The sequence below is a fragment of the Saimiri boliviensis genome, chromosome 10 (assembly GCF_048565385.1).
Source record: "Saimiri boliviensis isolate mSaiBol1 chromosome 10, mSaiBol1.pri, whole genome shotgun sequence".
Lineage (NCBI taxonomy): Eukaryota > Metazoa > Chordata > Mammalia > Primates > Cebidae > Saimiri > Saimiri boliviensis.
The window spans coordinates 64,014,271-64,034,416 of NC_133458.1; the positions used below are offsets into that span (position 1 = coordinate 64,014,271).

The 20,146-nt window shown below is 39.0% G+C and overlaps 2 protein-coding genes and 1 non-coding gene across 5 annotated transcripts in view; 2 read left to right on the forward strand and 1 right to left on the reverse strand.

Annotated features, from left to right (window-relative positions):
• Positions 1-11,798: 11,798 nt before the first annotated feature.
• Positions 11,799-14,296, reverse strand: LOC101053897 (heterogeneous nuclear ribonucleoprotein A1-like). Its single transcript, XM_010346597.2, has 2 exons — positions 13,930-14,296; positions 11,799-13,067 (listed from the first exon to the last, which is right to left on the reverse strand). Exon 2 carries the CDS (start codon positions 13,031-13,033, stop codon positions 12,134-12,136), a length of 900 nt encoding a protein of 299 aa, XP_010344899.1. The 5' UTR covers positions 13,034-13,067; positions 13,930-14,296; the 3' UTR covers positions 11,799-12,133.
• Positions 14,297-14,397: 101 nt separating this feature from the next.
• Positions 14,398-14,498, forward strand: LOC120365509 (small nucleolar RNA U13). The gene has a single exon (XR_005580432.1). It is a non-coding gene; the product is annotated as a small nucleolar RNA U13 (small nucleolar RNA).
• Positions 14,499-17,443: 2,945 nt separating this feature from the next.
• The window catches only part of RUNDC3B (RUN domain containing 3B), a 170,641-nt gene continuing 167,938 nt past the window's right edge, over positions 17,444-20,146 (forward strand). For 2 of the 3 annotated variants that reach the window (XM_003921167.4, XM_003921168.4), the window contains exon 1: positions 17,445-17,993. In XM_003921167.4, coding sequence (XP_003921216.1) covers positions 17,872-17,993 — 122 coding nt within the window. In that variant the 5' untranslated portion in view covers positions 17,445-17,871. Of the gene's footprint in view, positions 17,994-20,146 lie in introns of all 3 variants that reach the window. The other variant, XM_074379359.1, reaches the window with a different exon arrangement.

Sequence of the window (20,146 nt, forward strand, 5' to 3'; positions counted from 1 at the left end):
TAGTATTATTTCACAGGACAGATCTATTTAAAATACAGTCTAACAGTGAAGATTTTAGATTGGCCAGCATGGAAATCCATGCAAAGGGGGACAGGTGCAATCATATTCTCCAGCTATTTTACTTCAGTTTCGCGTCAGTTTTCTGTTATCTTGATTTTATTTTTACTATTGAACAGTCAGACTAACTTGTTTTCATGATCATTCTTCAGGATATGGCAGAAGGGCGATAGGTATTATAGAGTTCATTTTCTCTGCTTGCCTTAGTGGTATCTGTAGTCCAAGTATCTGAGATACCAAAGCTGGCCAAATGAGGCCCAAGGTGTATTTTAAGGTGCAAGATTTGAATGTGAAGGAATTGCTATTACAGGTCGCACTTCGGTTGTAATTAACAATAAAAATTTTTGTAAAATTCCTAAAACTATATTAAAACTTAGAAAATGATGGAATGAGGCTAACAGTAGTGTAGAAACACTTGCAAAACTTAATTTATTGCATGACCTTTTCTTGAGACACTGATGAACTCTGATTCATATCTTTTTGTTGATTTCCCTTGCGTTAGTCTTTTCCAGTGGGATATTTTGTAATTCTGCCAAGTATTTGAATGTATTGTCTCTACTGTTTGAATAATATGCCCTGACCTTGTAGTTGTGTTCCTTCTAATTGGCAACAAGTCATACTGCAGTATTCTTATGTAGGAACTAGCTTTTTTTTTTTTTTTTTTTTTTCTCAGCCAGAGTCTTGCTCTGTTACCCAGGCTGTATTGAAGTGGTGCAGTCATTTCTCTCTGCAGCGTCCAACTGCTGAGATTAAGTGATCCTCCCACTTTGGCCTTCTGTGGTGTAGATGTGCCACCATCCATCTTCATCTTCTCTTAGTTGGGCTACCTTAACTAGTCCAGGGACTACATACTACCACACCTGTTTTTGTTGTTGTTGTTGTTGTTTTTTGTTTTTTTGTTTTTTTTTTATTGACAGATAGAGTCTTCCTATATAGCCCAGGCTAGTCTTGAAATCCTGGTGATCCTCCTTCAAGTGTTCATCCTGCCTCAGGCTCCCAAAATGCTGGAATTACAGAAGTAAGCCACTGTACCTGGCCTGTTCTTTTTGCTTTACTTGAATGTTATGCATTACAATCAAAGTGCTCATGCAGGCTAGGTTTATGCTTATTATCATTTCATCATGTGGCAACCGCAAACCTTCTTACTATTCTATAGTCAAGTTTTCCTTATTCTCCATCATCTTTGTTACTGTTTAAAACAAATAATTATAAAAAATATGTTGCCAAAATTGCCACTTACGAGGCTCAATGCATCTCACATTTGAGAAGTGCCCAAACAGAAATCTTAATCCTGTCTCCATACTGGCTTCTCATTCAGAATGCATATCCAAGTACATAACACTATTTACTTTGTGTCAGAAACCTGGAGGAAAAAGAGAGATTATTGCTAGCATCCCCTTTACCCTTACTCTGTATATCCAATTTGAATCCAGTTTCTTCTCAACAATGACAATAACCCTGTCCAAACCACTATATCCACCATCCATCTTCTCTTACTTGGGCCACCTTAACTGGTTTCTACACATTTACTCTAGTCTTCTAATTCACTCCCTACATAGCAGCCAAAGTAATTTGTAAAATATACGTAAGATCATATCATACCCATGAGTAAGGCCTGCAAATGCTTCCCACTGCTCTCGGGTTCAATTCCAAGGGTCCTCAATAATCTGTCTTCTGCTTACCTCTATAGCCTCAGGCCATTATTCCCCTTACTCCTTCATGTTCCAGCCACACCAGTCTTCTGACAGCTCCTTGGAGCTTTGCTAGGCTCTATATTGCACGATGCTGAGATTTGGGCTTCTATTGATCCTGTCACCCAGAGTGCCCATTAGGATATTTTTCAGCCCTTGCTCTCCTCCCTTCCTCCCTCCTTTTGAGGTCCTAAATCTCTGCTGTTTTCATCTTAATGTCCATGAGGACCCAAGGTTTAGCTCCCACTTATAAATAAGAACATGTGATATTTTATTTTCTTTTTCTGCGTTAATTTGCTTAGGATAACAGCTTCCAGCTGCATCCATGTTGCTGGAAAGGACATGATTTTATTCCTTTTTAGGGCTGTGTGGAATTCTGGGATGCAGATGTACCACATTTCTTTATCCAGTCCACTGTTAATAGGCACCTAGGTTGAGTCCATGTCTTTGCTAGAAAATAGCATGTATTTAAAAGTATATATTTTTAAATGCTTACAGCAGGTCTGAATTCCTTGACTTATGCAGATTTGAGTTTTAGTTTCATGCATCTGTTGCAAATAAAATAATCAGGGTATGGAGTTTCTCAAAGGAATTGTTTCTTATTATATTATTTTATTTTAGATTTTCATGGCATGTTGCAGATGGTTCCTGCATTCCAGTTCTAAGAATTTTATAACAACTAAATCTAAGAAATATTTATAGATATAAAGCAATTGCACAGAGCATGCCAGATATAGAGATAATTTTAATCTTTGACCTTAAAGGAACTTCTAATACACTTGAGAGAAAATAAGACGACTAATTTTTATTGAACTCTAACTCAGATTTTCCCACTGAGTCTTGGCACAGGTAGGGTTATGATTATCTTCATACTAACAAAGAGGGAATTAAGATTCAATGAGTTACAAAGTGAGTAGCAGGACTGATTTGTTTGAGTTCCTTATAGATTCTAGATATTTAGTCCTTTGTTGGATGTATAATTTACAAATATTTTCTCCCATTCTGTAGATTGTCTGTTTATTCTGGTAATTATTTCTTTTGCTGTGCAGAAGCTTTTTAGTTTAATTAGGTGCCATTTATTTATTTTTGTTTTAGTTGAATTTGCTTTTTGAGTCTTAGTCATAAATTCTTTTCCTAGGCCAATATCCAGAAGAGTTTTTCTTAGATTTCCTTCTAGAATTTTATGGTTTCAGGTCTTATATATATATATATAAGTCTTTAATCCATATTGAGTTGTTTTTTATATATGGTGAGAGATAGGGATCCAGTTCTTCTACATGTGACTATCCAATTTTCACAAGACCATTTATTGAACACAGTGTCCTTTCCCCAGTTACAATTTTGTGTGCTTTGTCAAAGATCCGTTGGTTGTAAGTATTTGGCTTTATTTATGGGATCTCTATTCTGTTCTGTTGGTCTATATATCTACTTTTATACCAGGACCATGCTGTTTTGGTTACTATAACTTTATAGTATAATCTGAAGTTGGGTAATATGATGCTTCCAGATTTGTCCTTTTTGCCTAGGATTGCTTTGGCTATTTGGGCTCCTTGTTGGTTTCAAACAAATTTTAGGATTGTTTTTTCATATTCTGTGAAAAATGGGGTTGCCATTTTGATAGGAATTGCACTGAATTTGTTGATTGCTTTGGGCAGTATGGTCATTTTCACAGTATTGATTTTTCTAATCCATGAGCATGGGATATATTTCCATTTGTTTGTGCCATCTATGATTTCTTTCAGAGTGTTCCATAGTTTTTCCTTTAGAGATCTTTAACCTCCTTTGTTAAGTTCCAAAATACTTGATGTGTTGATCAGCAGATACTGTGCCTCGTTCACCAGAGAAAAGGTGGCCGTTGTATTCTTAACGATAGATACACACTTAACAATAGATACAATAGATACACACACACACACACACACACACACACCCCTAGGGGGGTGTGTGTGTGTGTGTGTGTGTGTGTGTGTATCTATTGTAAAGGGGATTGGGTTCTTGATTTGATTCTCAGCTTGGCCATTGTTGGTGCATAGAATTGCTACTGATTTAGGTACATTGATTTTGTAATCTGAGACTTTACTAAACTTATTTATCAGCTCTAGGCATATTTTGCAGGGGTCTTTAGGGTTTTCTGGGTATAAGACCATATCATTGACAAGATAATTTGGCTTCTTCTTTTCCTATTTGAATGCCCTTTATTTATTTTTCTTTCCCTATTGCTCTGGAAAGGACTTTTGATTTCTCAAAATTTAAAAGAGAACTGCCAATTGGCCTAGCAATCCCATTACTGGGTATATACCCAAAGGAGAATAAATTGTTCTACCAAGAAGACATATGTGCTTATATGTTCATTGCAGCACTATTCACAATAACAAAGACATAGATAGGATCAACCAAGATGTCCATCAGTGGTCGACTGAATAAAGAAAATGTGGCATATATACATCATGGAATACTACATGGCCATAAAAAAGAAAAAAATCATGTCTTTTGCTGCAACAAGGCCATTATCCTAAGTGAATTAAGGCAGAAAACCAAATACCACATGCTTTCATTTATAAGTGGGAGCCAAACATGGGCTACTCATAGACATAAAGATGTCAACAATAGACACTGGAGTCTACTAAAGAGGGAGAGAGGGAGGGGAGCAAGAGTTGACTTATTGGAAACTATGCTCACTACCTGGGTGATGGAATCTTTCATACCCCTAACCTCAGCACTTCATAAAATATACCCATGTAACAAATCTGCACGTATACATTCCATATCTAAGATAAAAGTTGAGATTATTTTTTAAATACTTCCCTTAATTATAAAACCTGTGTTCCTTTAGTAAAAAATGAATCTATAAGAGGAAATTACAAGTTTTGGAAAGTTTATTCTTATTTATTAATCTATACAAACTTGGTTTGTGTTAAATTATCCTTTGAGTTTATGATAATATTTAATGTCCTCTTTTTTTGGACAAGCAATTCCAAATTTTTTTTTTTACTTTCTGAAGCTAGTTCTCTACTATAAACCAAAATAATCATAATATGATGAATGAAGAATCTCATGCCTGTAATCCCAGAGCTTTCAGAGGCCAAAGCAGGAAGATTGCTTGAGGCCAGGAGTTCTAGACAAACCTGGGCAACATAGTGAGACCCTGTCTCTACAAAAAAATTAAAAAATTTGCCAGTTGTGGTGGCATGCATCTGCATTCTTAGTGGAGGCTGAGGCAGGAGGATCACTTAAGCCTAAAAATTTGAAGTTACAGTGAACTATGATCATGCCACTACACTACAGCCTGAGAAACAGAGAAAGACTCTACCTCAAAAAAGAAGGGAAAAAAAGGAAAGAAAGAAAGAAAGAGAGAAGGAAGGAAGGGAAGAGAGAGAAAGAAAGAATGAAAGAGAAAGAAAGAAAAGAAAGAAAGAGAAAGAGAGAAGCTTTTCTGATCTTTATATGTGATAGATTACAACATTTTCTAGTTTATGGCATTTCAGTTCATGACCTTGCATCTCAAAGCATCAGATTAAATAAAGATGTTATTCAAGGTGAATGCTTGTATAACAAGAGCGTTGGCATCTAAAATAAAGCAAACTTGAGATGTGTTAATAGTCAGCTTGTTTAGACATTTATGATTACTGTTGGTTTTCCCTTTTAGTATTACAACATTGTTTCCTGTCTCTCCTGCTAATATCTAGTTTAACAGCATGTTTAAGTACTTATAATAATTACTAATGGTTTTGCCTTTTATTCTCATTGCATTGTTTCTTATCTCTCCTACTGCACTATAAATTCACAAAGTAAGGAGCTCTGTCTATCTTGTCCACTTCTGTAATGCCCAAAAGCCTGTACACAGAGTAGAAGCTTCATCAACATTGGTTTGATTAATGAATAAATAAGGTTGAGTTGTGTGTTTAGTCCACTGGGAGTTAACAAGAAGCCAGGGTGGAGTCACCAAAGGAAAAGAGCAGTAGGGGATGATGTCAGAGAAGGGACATGTGGTTAGATTCTGCAGGGCATGTAGACCATCTTGAGGACTTTGTAACTCAAGTGAGAGAGTTTGGAGCAGAGACTTAACATAATCTCATCACTCTGGCTACTAAATTGAAATCAGACTGTAGGGAGCCAAGGGTAGAAACATCTGGAAGCTGGGAAGCTGTTCCAATGATCCAGGTGAGCCCAGGGGAGTATAGTAGTGGGATTATTGAAAAGTGCTTACACTCTGGATATATTTTGAGGGTTGTGCCAACAAGATTGCAAAAGGTCTTAAATGCCATGATAATATAATTTATAGATTTTTGTGATATAGCTGTTAAAATAGCCTATTAATAAGAAGTAATCAAATGAGGATGGAAAAGAAGGGCAAGAAGCCGTATCAGAATCTCTAGGTTTTGATAAGTTTGAAAGACACATTTAATATAATTTTTCTATTGGAAAAAATTAATTTTTGAATACAAACTACAGAAAGTAAAAGTCTACCAAATATTTTATACTAATGGGGATGGTGAGATATTCAGATTGATAAAGCAAACATTAAGAGAGAGCATAACAACCTCATGCATGACTTTGCTAATACTTACGTTCACAGTAAATAAAAGGTATAATTTATACCTTTATAGCTATTGCCTAGTATAAGATGTTTTAAGGTAGATTTTAACATAAAGTTATGTTTTATAGTAGTAGTATAAAATAGTAAGCGTCTATCTTCTAAAATTATGTACCTGAGTGTTATTTATATCCAAAACGGTATATTCTATTACTTGGAATATTAAGACATCTTAAATATGAGCGTTCTGGACTATTATTCATTTCTTGTGATTTCTACATTGTGAGGCTTTGGACATCTTGTGCAGAATGAATATAGATAAGAAAAGGACAAAGATAATCCAAGAAATCTTCTTCGTTAAACCTGAAAAACCAGAGCATTTTTTATAAGACTGAAGAAGAGAAAGTATGTGGTAAGGAGTCATGGATGTTTTTTGCAATCTGGAGCTGACACAATTTCGTGTGTGTGTGTGTGTGTGTGTGTGTGTGTGTGTGTGTGTGTGTTTCTCTTTAAGCTGAAACAATGTTAAGGTCAAAATCATGGAGCTCTTGCCATGCCACCAAACTTGATATCCACCGGAATATCTTAAAGGAAGGACGATTAATGATAATAGCTAACAATTGTGCAGCACTTGCTACACACCACACCCTGTTTTAAGATGTCGTTTGTGATTATGGCATCTCCCCTACCAGGTAAACAAAAGTTTCATTAATTACACATTTATCTTACCCCAGCTCCTATGAAATTACCATATGTACTATCATTATTATCTCAACCTTAGAGATTGGAAAACTGAAGTGCATAGAAATTATGCAGTTTCCCCAAGGTCATATAACTCATGAAGAACAGAGCTAAGCCATTTGTATATGCTCTTTCCTTATAATAAATGCAGCTAGAATTGGTCTGAAAGGAGCTGAATAGATCATATTTCTTGCTTTCTTTGTCTAAGAGATAACAAACAAACTTGCACAAATTATTGATGAGGCCTAGTAGGGAATGGGTTTGTGTGGCAAGGGGAGGAGAGATGAGTTCATGGGAGTGGGATATAAGTTGATTTGGGTTATTTATTCTGTATAGCCCTTGAAATTAGAGTTCTGCCTGAACCCGCAATCTGGGAACCACAAAATTAGCAAAATGAGATTATCTAGATCTGTTGACTTGGGATACCTTTAAGTAGTTCAAGACATGGATCTGTTTGCCAAATTTCTCTTAAGAAAAGAGAAACCTTAGGCATAATCAGGCAATCTTGTACTCAGGCATTCTTTTTAAAAATTGTCAGTTGTCCAGAAAATTCTTATCTGTTCTCCAGTGCATTTTTCTTTTTGATAGAAGATAACAATGTCCTAGAAAACCAAAACTTTGTTGATACGTACGTCGAGGACCCCCATATATTATAAAGGAGAGGTTTTCTGAGAACCTCACGGTGTTAAAGAAATGTTAGAAAACATTTAATGATGACAACATATGATATTCTCATCTAAGGCAAAACCATAACACATTGCTGAAAAAAATCTTACATTCGGAGTGCTGCCAGATCATTACAAGGCAGCACTTTCTACTTAATGTTTTCCACCATTCTCCACGTGGCAGGCAGAGTGAGCCTTTCAAAACTCACATCTGATCTTGTGAGCCTCTGGTTTCAAACTGTTCCAAGGGCTTCTCAATGTTTTTAGGATAAAGATGAAAATGTTTAATGTGATCAGTGAGTCTCTGAATAAAACAAATCCTATCTTCCTCTCTGGCGTTCTGTCTAGCCATACCCTCCTGATCCTCCTTACTCTCTGAGCTCCAGGCACATTAACTTCAGGCACAGTGTATTTCCTCCAGCCCTAGGCCATTTGTACATGCTCTTCCTCTGCCTGGATAGTTTCTCCCACCACAAGCCGCTTTATCTAGTTCACTCCTATTCTTACTTCATACCATAGCTCAATTATTGCTTCCTTCCCTGGCACCTTTGCAGGGCCATGGTGTTGTTTAACTCCAGGGGCCCCGTTGACATTATCTGCTATAGGAATAGCGCCTCCTGGAGTCCTGCTCCAGTTTCTTTTATATGTTCTCCTCTCCCTTGGATCATTTATCATACTGTATAAGTATGTATCCGTTGATTTCTTTAGGTTTTGATTGATAACTATCTCTCCCATCTAAATCTTAAGCTCTATGAGAGAGGAGTTTTTGCTCACCGTTGTACTCCCACGATCTAGCATAGTGACTGTCACATAACGGGCAATCAAAAAAATATTTATTGAATGAGTAAATATGACAAATATTTGGAGACTACCAGTAGGTTGATAGTCTTGGAGACTACCAGGAGGTTAATAATCTCTTTGACATTAGCTGCATCCAAATTCCTATAAGCATATTAATAGCAATAGTTTGGGACAATGCCAGGTTAACAGACACTTAAAATACATCTCTGTAGAGAATGCATTGCCTCTTTCACCACTGTGCTTCGGAGATTTCTAAAATGGTCCTCATGATCTTGGTTCCCTGGTATTACTCCTGTGATTACATTACTTTGCACAGCAAAAGGATTTGCAGATGTAATTAAGGTTACTAATCAATTGATCTTGAGATAGGGAGATTATGTAGGTGGGCTAAATCTGATCACAAAAGCCCTTTAAAAAGCAGAGAGAATTCTTCAGTTAGGGGTCGAATAAGTCAGAATTTTGAATCATGAAATTTGAAAGATGGAGGAAGCCATATGCAACAGGCTTCACAGCAACACTCTGTCAATAGCCAGTCAGAAATCAGGGACCTCACTCTCACAGCTGCAATGGGATTCTACCAACAACCTGAATGAGCTTGGAAGTAGATTATTTCCCAGAGTCTCTAATTCAGAACACAGCTTAGCTGAAACCGTGATTTCAGCTTTAGGAGCCCCTGAGCAGAAAACCCACCTGTACTGTGCCAGACTTCTGACTTAACAGAACTTTCAGCTTTCATGGGTGTTTTTAAACCACTATATTTGTGTAATTTGTTATGCAACAACAGAAAACTAATATAACCATTAAACATTGGTTTCCAAATTTTGTCAAGAAATGTTTGAAAACATATTAACCTCATTATCAAGGTCAATTACATAAATTGCAATGAATTAAATGTAAGCTTGACTTGGCATGGTGGCTCACACCTATAATCTCACCACTTTGGGAGGCCAAGTGGGCAGATCACTTGAGGTCAGGCATTTGAGACCAGCCTGGCCAACATGGTGAAACTCTGTCTCTACAAAAAGTACAAAAATTAGCTGGACATGGTGACAAATGCCTGTAATCCCAGCTACTCAGGAGGCTGAGGCAGGAGTATTGCTTGAACCCAGAAGGCAGAGGTTGCAGTGAGCCAAGATTGTGCCACTGCATTTTAGCCTGGGTGATAGAGCAAAAATGACATCTCAAAAAGAAAAAAAAAGTAAGCTTGATAAAGATCTGAATGATGACCACAACATTCTTCTTTTCCTTACTAAAGTTTATTGGTTGATGCAGGTAAATATACTTGGTCAAATTTATGAGTTGAAGGCTGCTGCCGTCCAGTTTTTGAACACTAAGCAGAAATTGTAGTGACTGTAAACTTACTTATATATATGTACAAACATGTATATGTATATTAATATATAAATGAATAAATTGACCCTGAGATTTCAAGGGGAATCATTAATGCCATTGTCATTTTGACATATTTTGACCCTGAAAGTTTAAGTGGCACTCATTAATATCATTGTCATTTTGTTATATTTTAAGCTTACATAAGCAGAATTCAGCCATGGATATAGTAAATAGGTACTAAAATATCTTTTAATACTCTTAACCTTATGGATTACTCAGAGACAATTTTCTTAAAACTTACTTTATGAGAAAAAGTCTCATTTAGTCTATGCATAGGAAAAATCAAAACAAGATTTTCTTGACATCATGGCTGAAAATCCTATTTAGATGTTTGTGAGTAACTCATTTTTAACTGTTTAGTCTTTGCCAAAATATGTTTAATAGGATTTTCTTTTCTAAAAGAAAAGAAATGCTTGCATTTGAATACATTGGATAAGATAATTTATAGAAAATTACTTTGTCAAATTGGTATTCCCACATTTTAGTTATGAAAACAAATTCAGAACACTACAGAAAAATGGGTAAACACTTTTATTATCTAAGCATACAGAAATTTTTCCAAGCATTGTGTGAAAACCAGAAATGATTTAAAAAATTACAAAGATTTGACTGCATAAAAATTAAAAATTTCTATAGGAAACAAAACATTATAAACCCATAGTAAGAGACTGGTGAGAAAATATATTGACTGTGTCTGGAATAAACTGATTTAGGTAAAATTAAGAACATATTTCTCTTTTGTATGTCTGGAGAGCTGTCTGGGAAAAAAAGTTGTGAAATGTTAACGTTAGCTGTCTCTATGGATTTATTATCACCAGCACAATTCTTTATTAAAATGCAACCTTGCTATTCAATTATTTCATGATAAATTTAATATTGGCAGTAAGGCAAAGATGGATCATTTAATAAATAGAATTGGGACAAGTAGTTTCTATAACAATAAAGTTATATCCTAATTTCACACCTTCATATAGTGCAAATAGATTAACTATTTTTTATATAAAAAAGAAACCATAAAGTATATAATCTTGGAGGCAGCAAAAGCTATTGTAAAATGATCAAAGGAAAACCCAAAAAGGAAAAGACTGATGAATTTCATTCATATAAAATATTTTAAACATCTCTTTATGAATAACTCACACTGTAAGTAAGGCAAACAACAAAGTAGGAGAATTTTGTACCATACATACAGTAAACAAATGTGATGAGCTACTACAATGAAGACTAATACTTTTTGGGAAATATGGGCAAAGGGCATGAACAGGCAAAACATAAATGAACAAACAGTGTATGAAATAAATGTGCATTTTTATAAAAACAAGTTAAAATATAAAAAAGATATTGCTCTTTGCTTGTTATATGGAAAAACAGCAAAAAAGAATGATAGTCCCTAGAGTGAGCAAGAGTGTAAGAAATCTTAGATGTACTGTTAGTAGGATGCGAACTGGTAAAACAGCTCTAGGAAAAAAATTGTGGTTAAAATTATGCATATTTTTTTATTCAGAATACATTTTCTGAATCCCAAATGAAAGCCTGAGCTCCAGAATTATCTAGAGACTATATTTCATGAGTGATACAGTTGGTCAATGTGTAAAATCCTTCTTGATACTTAAGAACCCTGTGTACATTGTGGGAGTTTTGTGTTTAAGCCTTATCTGCCTTATCTCAAAAAGGCAGTGAAACATGTTAGATAAAAATCAATAGATTTGGGGCCAGTCATGGTGGCTTATGCCTGTAATCCCCACAATTTGGGAGGCCAAGAAGGGAAGATTGCTTGAGGCCAGGAGTTCACGAGCAATCTGGGCAACATAGTGAGACATTGTCTCAATAAAAATAAATAAATAAATAAAAAACCAGACATTTATTCAGTGTCACGACCAGACTATTACATTTAGCAATCAATAGCATGGGTGCAAGAAAAAAAATCTACATTAAAACCCTTCGTTGGAATGCTTTACACTTTCCACAGAACAGAAACTAAAATAACCTGTTATACAATTAGTCACAAATACAGTCCTCGAGTTTTTTGCCCATACACATGAGTATTTGTCTAAATCATGTCTTCTTTGTAGCAGCTAGGCCCTGCTGCCACTGTGCTTGGCTGAGTTCACAAATCTGTTGTAAACTGTAGCTTCCCTGTCACTTCTTTGGCTCTTCTCTCCTGCTAAGCTTTGTTTCTTGGCAGTAATTTAAAATCTTCTGCCACTGCCGTAGCTACTGCTGCTACTGGAACTGCCATAGCCACCTTGGTTTCATGGTTTGGCAAAGTATTGGCTGCCACCACCATAGGGGCCAGAGCTTCTGCCTCCAAAGTTTCCTCCCTTCATGGGTCCAAAATTTGAAAACTGATTGTTATAATTGCCAAAATCATTGTAGCTTCCGCCACCTCCAAAATTGCTTCCATCATTACCAAATTCATTATAGCCATCCCCACTGCCACCATATCCACCACCACCACGGCTGCCACCAAAGCCACCATGACCACTGAAGTTTTCTCCACGACCAAAGTTGTTATTGCCACCGAAACCACCTCCATAACCACCACCAAAGTTTCCAGAACCACTTCGACCTCTTTGGCTGGATGAAGCACTAGCCATCTCTTGCTTTGACAGGGCTTTCCTAACTTCACAGTTGTGGCCATTCACAGTATGGTATTTCTGAATGACAATTTTATCCATGGAGTCATGGTCATTAAAGGTTACAAAGGCAAAGCCCCTTTTCTTGCCACTGCCTCTGTCAGTCATGATTTCAATCACTTCAATTTTTCCATACTGTTCAAAATAATCTCTTAGGTGATGTTCTTCAGTGTCTTCTTTAATGCCACCAACGGATATTTTTTTCACAGTTAAGTGGGCACCTGGTCTTTGAGAATCTTCTCTTAAGACAGCTCTCTTTGGTTCCACAACTCTTCCATCCACTTTGTGTGGCTTTGCATTCAAGGCTGCATCCACCTCCTCCACAGTTGCATACGTGATGAACCCAAAGCCTCTGGAGCGCTTGGTGTTTGGATGTTTCATTACCACACAGTCTGTGAGTGTTCCCCATTGCTCAAAATGGGTCCTCAGGCTCTCATCAGTTGTTTCAAAGCTCAACCCTCCAATGAAGAGCTTCCTCAGCTGTTCTGGCTTGTTAGGAGACTCTGACTCAGACATGATCACAGGGAGAAGAGAGACTTTAACGATGCTTCTTCGGTGGCGTCCACGGGCAGAAAGCAAAAATTTTTTTTTTTAATAAAAAACATAGGCAGCTATGGTGGTGCATGCCTACAGTCCCAGCTACTCAGGAGGTTGAGCCCTTGAATATCCCTTGAGCCCAGGAGTTCAAGACTGAGGTAGGCCATGATAACCACTGTATTCCTCACCCACTGTACTCCTGCTTGGGCCACAGAGTAAGACCTTGCCTTTAAAATAATAAATTTAAAAAATAATACATTTCCATCTAACAGATTTAGATTTCAATTCTGGCTCTGCCATTTACTGTGTGACTTTCTATATGTTACTGAATGTGTCCAACTCTCTGTTTTCTTATTTGTAAATGGGAGAATATGACAATACTTATTTTGGGGAATGGTTCATTCCCTAAAATATCCTTGTATGATAAAAGTCCATACAGTGTCTGGAGTCTATAATTTCTGGTTTGTTAACAACCCTCTCCGTGATTAAAAAAAATTTAAAAAGAAGAATATCCTCTGAACTGAGGGTATTTGCCCTCCTCAAAGAGACTATAAGATCAAATCGACCATGTTTCGATCAGCCATTACCAAAGACTTTTTATAAAGAACTATTTGTGAGACCTGTCAAGGTGCTCTTCATCATGTTTCTATCAGAGCCTATCATACCCACTTTACCATCCACACCGCATTAACCAGCATGCTTTGGGCTTCCTTGCCCTTGACCCTGTCTGCACTCCCTTCCCTGATGCTCTCTGGAACTTCTGCTCTATGACCAATACTACCTTGCATTCTCCAATTCTTTGGAGTGGTCTTTCCACTTCCTCTTCTCAATGGAAACCCATATCTCTCCTGAGTGTTCTGCTTCTCTTTTCTTACCTTCAAATGGTCTTTTTTGTTAAGTAATTTTCATCCATTTTCTTCATGCTCACTTCTGATCGTTTTTTCTCTTTCTTGCATTACTGACCTTTCCCTCTCAGTAGATTCATTGCATCAGCTTTAAAATATGCTCAAGTCACTTCTATGAAAAATAATGACACAACAGTAATAAAACACCAACATCCTTTTACTCAGTATTCTCCCATACCACACTCTTTTTTTCTCCCCCTTCATAACCTTTTAAGACTGTGTGATACTCACTTCCCACTGACTTTTTTACTCACTGGTATTTGGCTTTCACCTTCATTGTGCCACTGAAACAGTGCTCTTTGATCTGCAGGAGTACTTTACAGAGGAAATTAGCTCTTTGGCTCTGATTTGAGTTTTAAAAATGTTTTCTCAGTCTCATTTACTTTTGATTTTGCTGATGATGATACTTGATTTGTGGATTTGAAAAAATTTGTATCTATCCATTTGTGTTTCATAAGCATGATGATTGAGGTTTCACATACATGTGAGATGTGCCTCACTAGATTCTTGTTATGTGTCAGCATATTACCCATCTGACATCAAAGTAAAATAAAAATGAAAAATTACATCTTCAATTTTTCTAGTTTCTTCTGTACAGATGCTGGGTTTATGGCAATATTTTAAAAGTCCACTTCTCTGAGACTAGAATAAACTAAGGTTTGGCAATCTCTCTGTCTTATAGCACTATATATTTACATTTTATAGTGTTTTATATTTGAGGGCATTTTATGTGTTGCACTTGTAATGTTGTCTGTTTTGTTAGGAGAAAGAGGTTGGGGAAATGGTGGATGGGTACATTCTGCCCATTCGGTTCTACAGAATTCCTGTAAGTTTATTTAGGCATCTACTCTTTTCATAATTTTTATTGTGAATCCTTGTAAAATCTCTGAATAACCTTTGTGCAATACTTAAATAAATAAAATTAATTGAAATAGGTGCCAAAAGAAGTCCAAAAAGTAATATGGAACTCACGGAGCTCTATAATAGTATTATGCTCTGTAATGAATAAATTGATTGGTAATATCCAGATTAGTAATATAGAGGGAGAAAGAGCCCAGGACAAACTGCTCAGGATAAGTGAGAAAAGCCTTATCAAATAAGGCCCCCATGTGGCAGTGTAATGACACACTGTACATGAAAAAAAAAATCACACGCAAAAAATGCTTGTTTATGCCAAAGTCTTGGTAAGCAAGTACCAATATGTCAACTAAATCCCCCTAAGAGTAGCATTTGAAAAGTAACATTATTACCTCATCATTTAAGATGGAGTTTTACCAAGTCTTCAGTCACAGTTCACAGTGCAAATAACATGAAAATGTATGTAGGCTAGGAAGCCAATTTTTGAGGACAGTAACATCTCACTTTCCTCTGTCATGACCACTCACTTTTATCTTCTTGATAAATGCTTCAGAGGCATATGTGTTTTCTCCCTCACTCATGACACACCCAAGCATGGGTCTTTAGAAATTTTCTTGGTAACCTTCCACTCTTTTCCTTCTGCAATTTTATCTGTGGTTAAACAATAAACAATAACAACATCAATTTGAGTAGTATTTGTCACTGCCAGTGCAAATATTTTGCTGAGATGGCATGCATAGCCAGTGCGTCTTTTTCCTGATGGCTACTTCTGAATCCAAACTGTTGGTCTAGCAAGAAGAGACAAGTTAAGTTGTAGCTCCCAGGAGAAGAAGACTCTTTATAAGCCTCAGAGTCACAGGAGAGCAGACAAGTGATGTTCTGGAACAGGTGTGCTAACTAACTAGTCACAAACATTCATATATGGAAGACTCCCCTGCTTTTATTAATGTGAAAGATAAAGTTTAAAGTCTGACTAAATTGTTTTCTTAAAATTTTAATGTGTGAATATTTATCATAGCACATTAGTTAAGGCAGACATTTTTCAACACACACACACACACAAGTAGTTTGTTTTTGTTTTGAGACAGAATCTCGCTCTCTCGCCCAGGCTGCAGTGCAAAGGTGCAATCTCGGCTCACTGCAACCTCCGCCTCCCAGGTTCAAACGATTCTCCTGTCTCAGCCTCCTAAGTAGCTGGGAATTAACATTCCCACTAATTTCTGTATTTTTAATAGAGAAGTTTTCACTATGTTGGTCAGGTTGGTCTCGAACTCCTGACCTTGTGATCCGTCTGCCTCGGCCTCCCAAAGTACTGGGATTATAAGCGTGAGCCACTGTGCCGGGCCTATTTATTTTTATTCTGCTACATAGAATAGTAGTAGCATAAAATTAGACATGGTAGCTGAAAAGGATGTCTTTGATTATTTTAAATAGAGATTTTTAAACTTAAAAAAACTCAGAAATTACGACTTTACAGCTTCAATACACAAACGTGTGTTTTAAAAACATTCCAGAGTAACAGTACCTCCTGTATTACTAGAGATAATACGTAAGAAAAATATAGATAGCCACACAAAATTATATATTCCATAACATTCTTTGACAAAAACTTCAAAACCAGAGGTGGAAGTTATGTGGATTTTGCAGCCACTGAAGCCATGAAATTCAGTAAAAATTATTCCAAATGTGACATCAAATTAAATTCCAGAAACATTGAGAACCTGTTCTGTGCACAGCACTGTGCTAGGTTCCACAGGGAGAGCACGTCATTTAGGATTGCTCTCTCAAATCTGACCATATTGGTGCAAAGGGAGGTAAACAGCAGGCTTAGGTGAGTGTCAGAGGACCTGGGCCAAAGCCGGAACCCCCCTGCAGGTAAAGTCGAGGGTGGTGAGAAGCTATAGGAAGGGGGGCGCTTCTGAACACGCGCATGGAGGAGAGCAGAGCGCTCCAAGACTCCCCGAGGGAGCAGCCCGGCTGGTCGCTCCCGGGCTTACCGTTCCCAGACCCGGACTCCGATTCCGGGGTCAAGGCCCAGGATGCCAGAGGACTCTACACGGGTACCGCGCTCCTCCTTTGCGGGCGGTCAGTCCCGGGTGCGGGTTTGGGCTGCGCTGGAGGGTGAGGTGGAAGCCACATGGTGTGGAGGGGCAAGAAATCTCGCCACCAGACGCGCCAAGAAGGATATTCTACAAGCAATTTTCCCCCTCGGGCCATTGTGTTGCTGTTTATCAGCCCCTGGAAGGGTGTCAGGACAAAAGGAACCCTCCTCCCTTCTTAGCAGTCAGGCCCAGGGTCTGGTGCGGGAGCTGGCGCGCTGCTTTACAGGCAGCCACGGAAATAGGTATCAGCTGTTAAAGCCTGGCTCCAGGTTAAGGGTGGAAATCGGCCCCGGGCGCTCTGGGGCCCCGCATCCCACAATCCCCGCGGCCAGCCGGCGTGGCTTCTGGCGGCAGCTAGCGGGCTGAGCGAGCGAGCCCGGCGTCTTGACAGATGCCCACGCGTCGGGGCGGGGCTTGAGCCACTTGCTTTAAAAGGTCCGCGCGGCCGGCCCCGCCCCTCTGGCGCCGCGATTGGCTCCAGCGGAGGTAGCGTCGATTTGATAGGCGCAGGGAGGGCGGGGCTGCGCACCCGAGGCCCGGGGCCTCGCCGTTGCCGCCGCGGCTTGGGCACGAGTGGCTGCGGAGTGTGGGTGGTTGGGCGTGAGGGGCCGGCGGGCTTGCGCGCGCGCCGTCTGCCGAGGTCCCTCGGGAAGTGGGAGAGCACCCGACGCCTACCCGCGCGCGCAGCCCGGCAGCCGGCGGCGCGCTGAGGGCGGAGGTGCTGCGTTTGTGTGTGTGTGTTTGTGTGTGTGTGGAGCTCGGGTGCCAAGGGCGAGCCGTCAGCCCGCGGGTGCGAGTCCCCGCTGTCTCCCACACCCTGCCTTCCTCCCGGCTCCTTCCCTGCATCCTTCCCGCGCCCCCACGGTCGCGGACTGAGCGAGAGCCCCCGTAAGCAGGTGTGGGGGGCGTGCGGGGTGGCACGAGACAAAGGGGGCACGGGAGTAAGCCCGCCATGGCCTCCCGAAGCTTCGGGGGCCTGAGCGTGAGCCGCGGCGGTGGCGGCGGAGGCGGCAAGAAAAGCCTGAGCGCCCGCAATGCTGCGGTGGAGAGGAGGAACCTGATCACCGTGTGCAGGTACTGCGGCGCAGGGCGAGCGGAGCGGGCCGCCGGCTGGCGCTGACAGCTCTGGGCTAGCGCGCGGCTCCCTGGGGGTCCCGGGCATAACGGGCTGCCGCCCAGTGTCCCAGCCGGTGCTGCGCCGGCCAAGTCTTGTGAGCTCGCAGCTCCCTGGACAGGGGCCCGGGTCTGGACACCGCCGCAGCCCTGGACTTTGTGTCAGTTCCAGTGCTGGAGGTACGGGAGGGTAGCGCTTGGGGCGGGGCTGGGGGTGGATTTGTTTTGAATGTGCGATCTACTGTCAGAGTGAAAGAAGAGGGCAGGGAAGAAGAGCTCTTTCGTTTAACGCCCATTCAGCTGTCAGCCAGCTTTTGATAAAGTGGTAGTTACTGGATTGTTTACTGTGTTGCCCCCAAATCAGAGTGCATTTCGTTGTTTTGGCTTGTTTATATTATCTTCACTCATTACATTTCACACATGTTAGTTGAGTGCCTACTATATACCAGCCATTGTGTGTGTGACCGTGTGTGTACAATCCACTTTTCAGCTACAGTGCTAGTGCTGGTTCTGCAGTTGTTATTACGTGTGGGACTGTAGAGGATACCTAGGCTTTATGTCAATGATTTATTCTAAGGCCTACCTTTCCTTAATGTTTTATGACTGTAAATGTAGTATTTCCTTACTCCAGAAAATATGAAAACATTAAAAGAATAATTACTATTGGGCCAGCGAGGTGGCTCACGCCTGTAATCCCAGCACTTTGGGAGACCAAGAAGGGCAGATCACGAGATCAGGAGTTCGAGACCAGCCTGGCCAACATAGTGAAACCTCATCTCTACTAAAAATACAAAAAATTAGAGGGCGTGGTGGCGGATGCCTCCCGGCTACTCTGGAGGCTGGGGCAGAAGAATCGCTTGAACCCAGGAGGCAGAGGTTGCAGTGAGCCAAGATCGAGCCATTGTCTCTAGCCTGGACAACAGTGTGAGACTCCATCTAAAAAAATTTTGCTATTTGAAATAAGCCTAGTATTCAGAGATAATTGGTTTCTCACATGCTGATATATTTTCATTAAGTCATCTGAGTATTAAGAAAAATTGAAACCCTAAGCATCCATTTCTTAGGAACTTCGATGAACCATTAAGTTGTTTTAAAATTACTGTGTTCCATCAGACTCCTAATCATCACCTAGGGATAATCCTCTTAAGAATCAGATGACCATGAAACCGTTTCTTCCTTTGCAATTTATCTGTATTTTTCCGTTATTTTTATTGTGTAAAAATGTGTTTAGCATCTTAAGTGGAAAACAGGTATTTATTCTAGGACTTAAATGCAACAACTCACAGTGACTTTTTTTTTTTTTTAACTTGGATTATTATAAATGTTTAGCAGGAAGATCTCCTTCATTGACTGTGATAGTATATGTGTATGTAATTATTATGGCATTTTGAGTTGTAAATGGTAAAATAATATGGCATCTGTTTAATTTGCCATTTGTGCTGTCTAGAATGTAATCTTTTGAGATAAATAGGCTGTTAAGTTTTTTTAAAATAGGTAAATATTTTTAAAGTAGGTAAATGGAACAATAAGCAAGGCTGATTTTCTTAACCATAATAGACATTAAAAATTGCTTTAAAAATAAGAATAGTTTCAAAGTATACAGTGCTTGTTGGGGGGTAACATATTTTAATAAAAGTTCTATCAGGGTTAAACATCATGAGAGTAGTTATTCTACCTGCTTTTTGCTTAGTCTTTTTTTTTTTTCATCAAATTCTCAGTAAAACATCTGATACTCAAAAATATCTATTGAATGCATAAATTCAGTGGTTTTATGTACTGTTTTTTTTTTTTTTTGCTTCTCCATTTTTGTCTTGGCTGACTTTAAATCATGTAATGATCATTTGTGCCCTGATCAAAGACAGTTGAAAAGAAAAGGGTTTATATTTCAATCTTATTTAAATTAAATTTTAAATTATCTTTGAGAAAGTTTAGTAACATCACACTGATTTCTCAGGACAGTTCTATGAGTTGTATTTTCATTATTGTATTACAAAATTGTTACTTTCTACTGTGAATCAGTATGTGCTAACTTTAGTTACAGTTTACGCATAGATTTAGTATAATAGCTAAAATAAATTGCAGTTTCTGCCCTGGATTTCATTTTGTATAGTTAT

Coding starts and splice junctions, on each gene's coding strand:
- LOC101053897 (XM_010346597.2), bottom strand. CDS start 13,033: ATGTCTGAGTCAGAGTCTCCTAACAAGCCAGAACAGCTGAGGAAGCTC.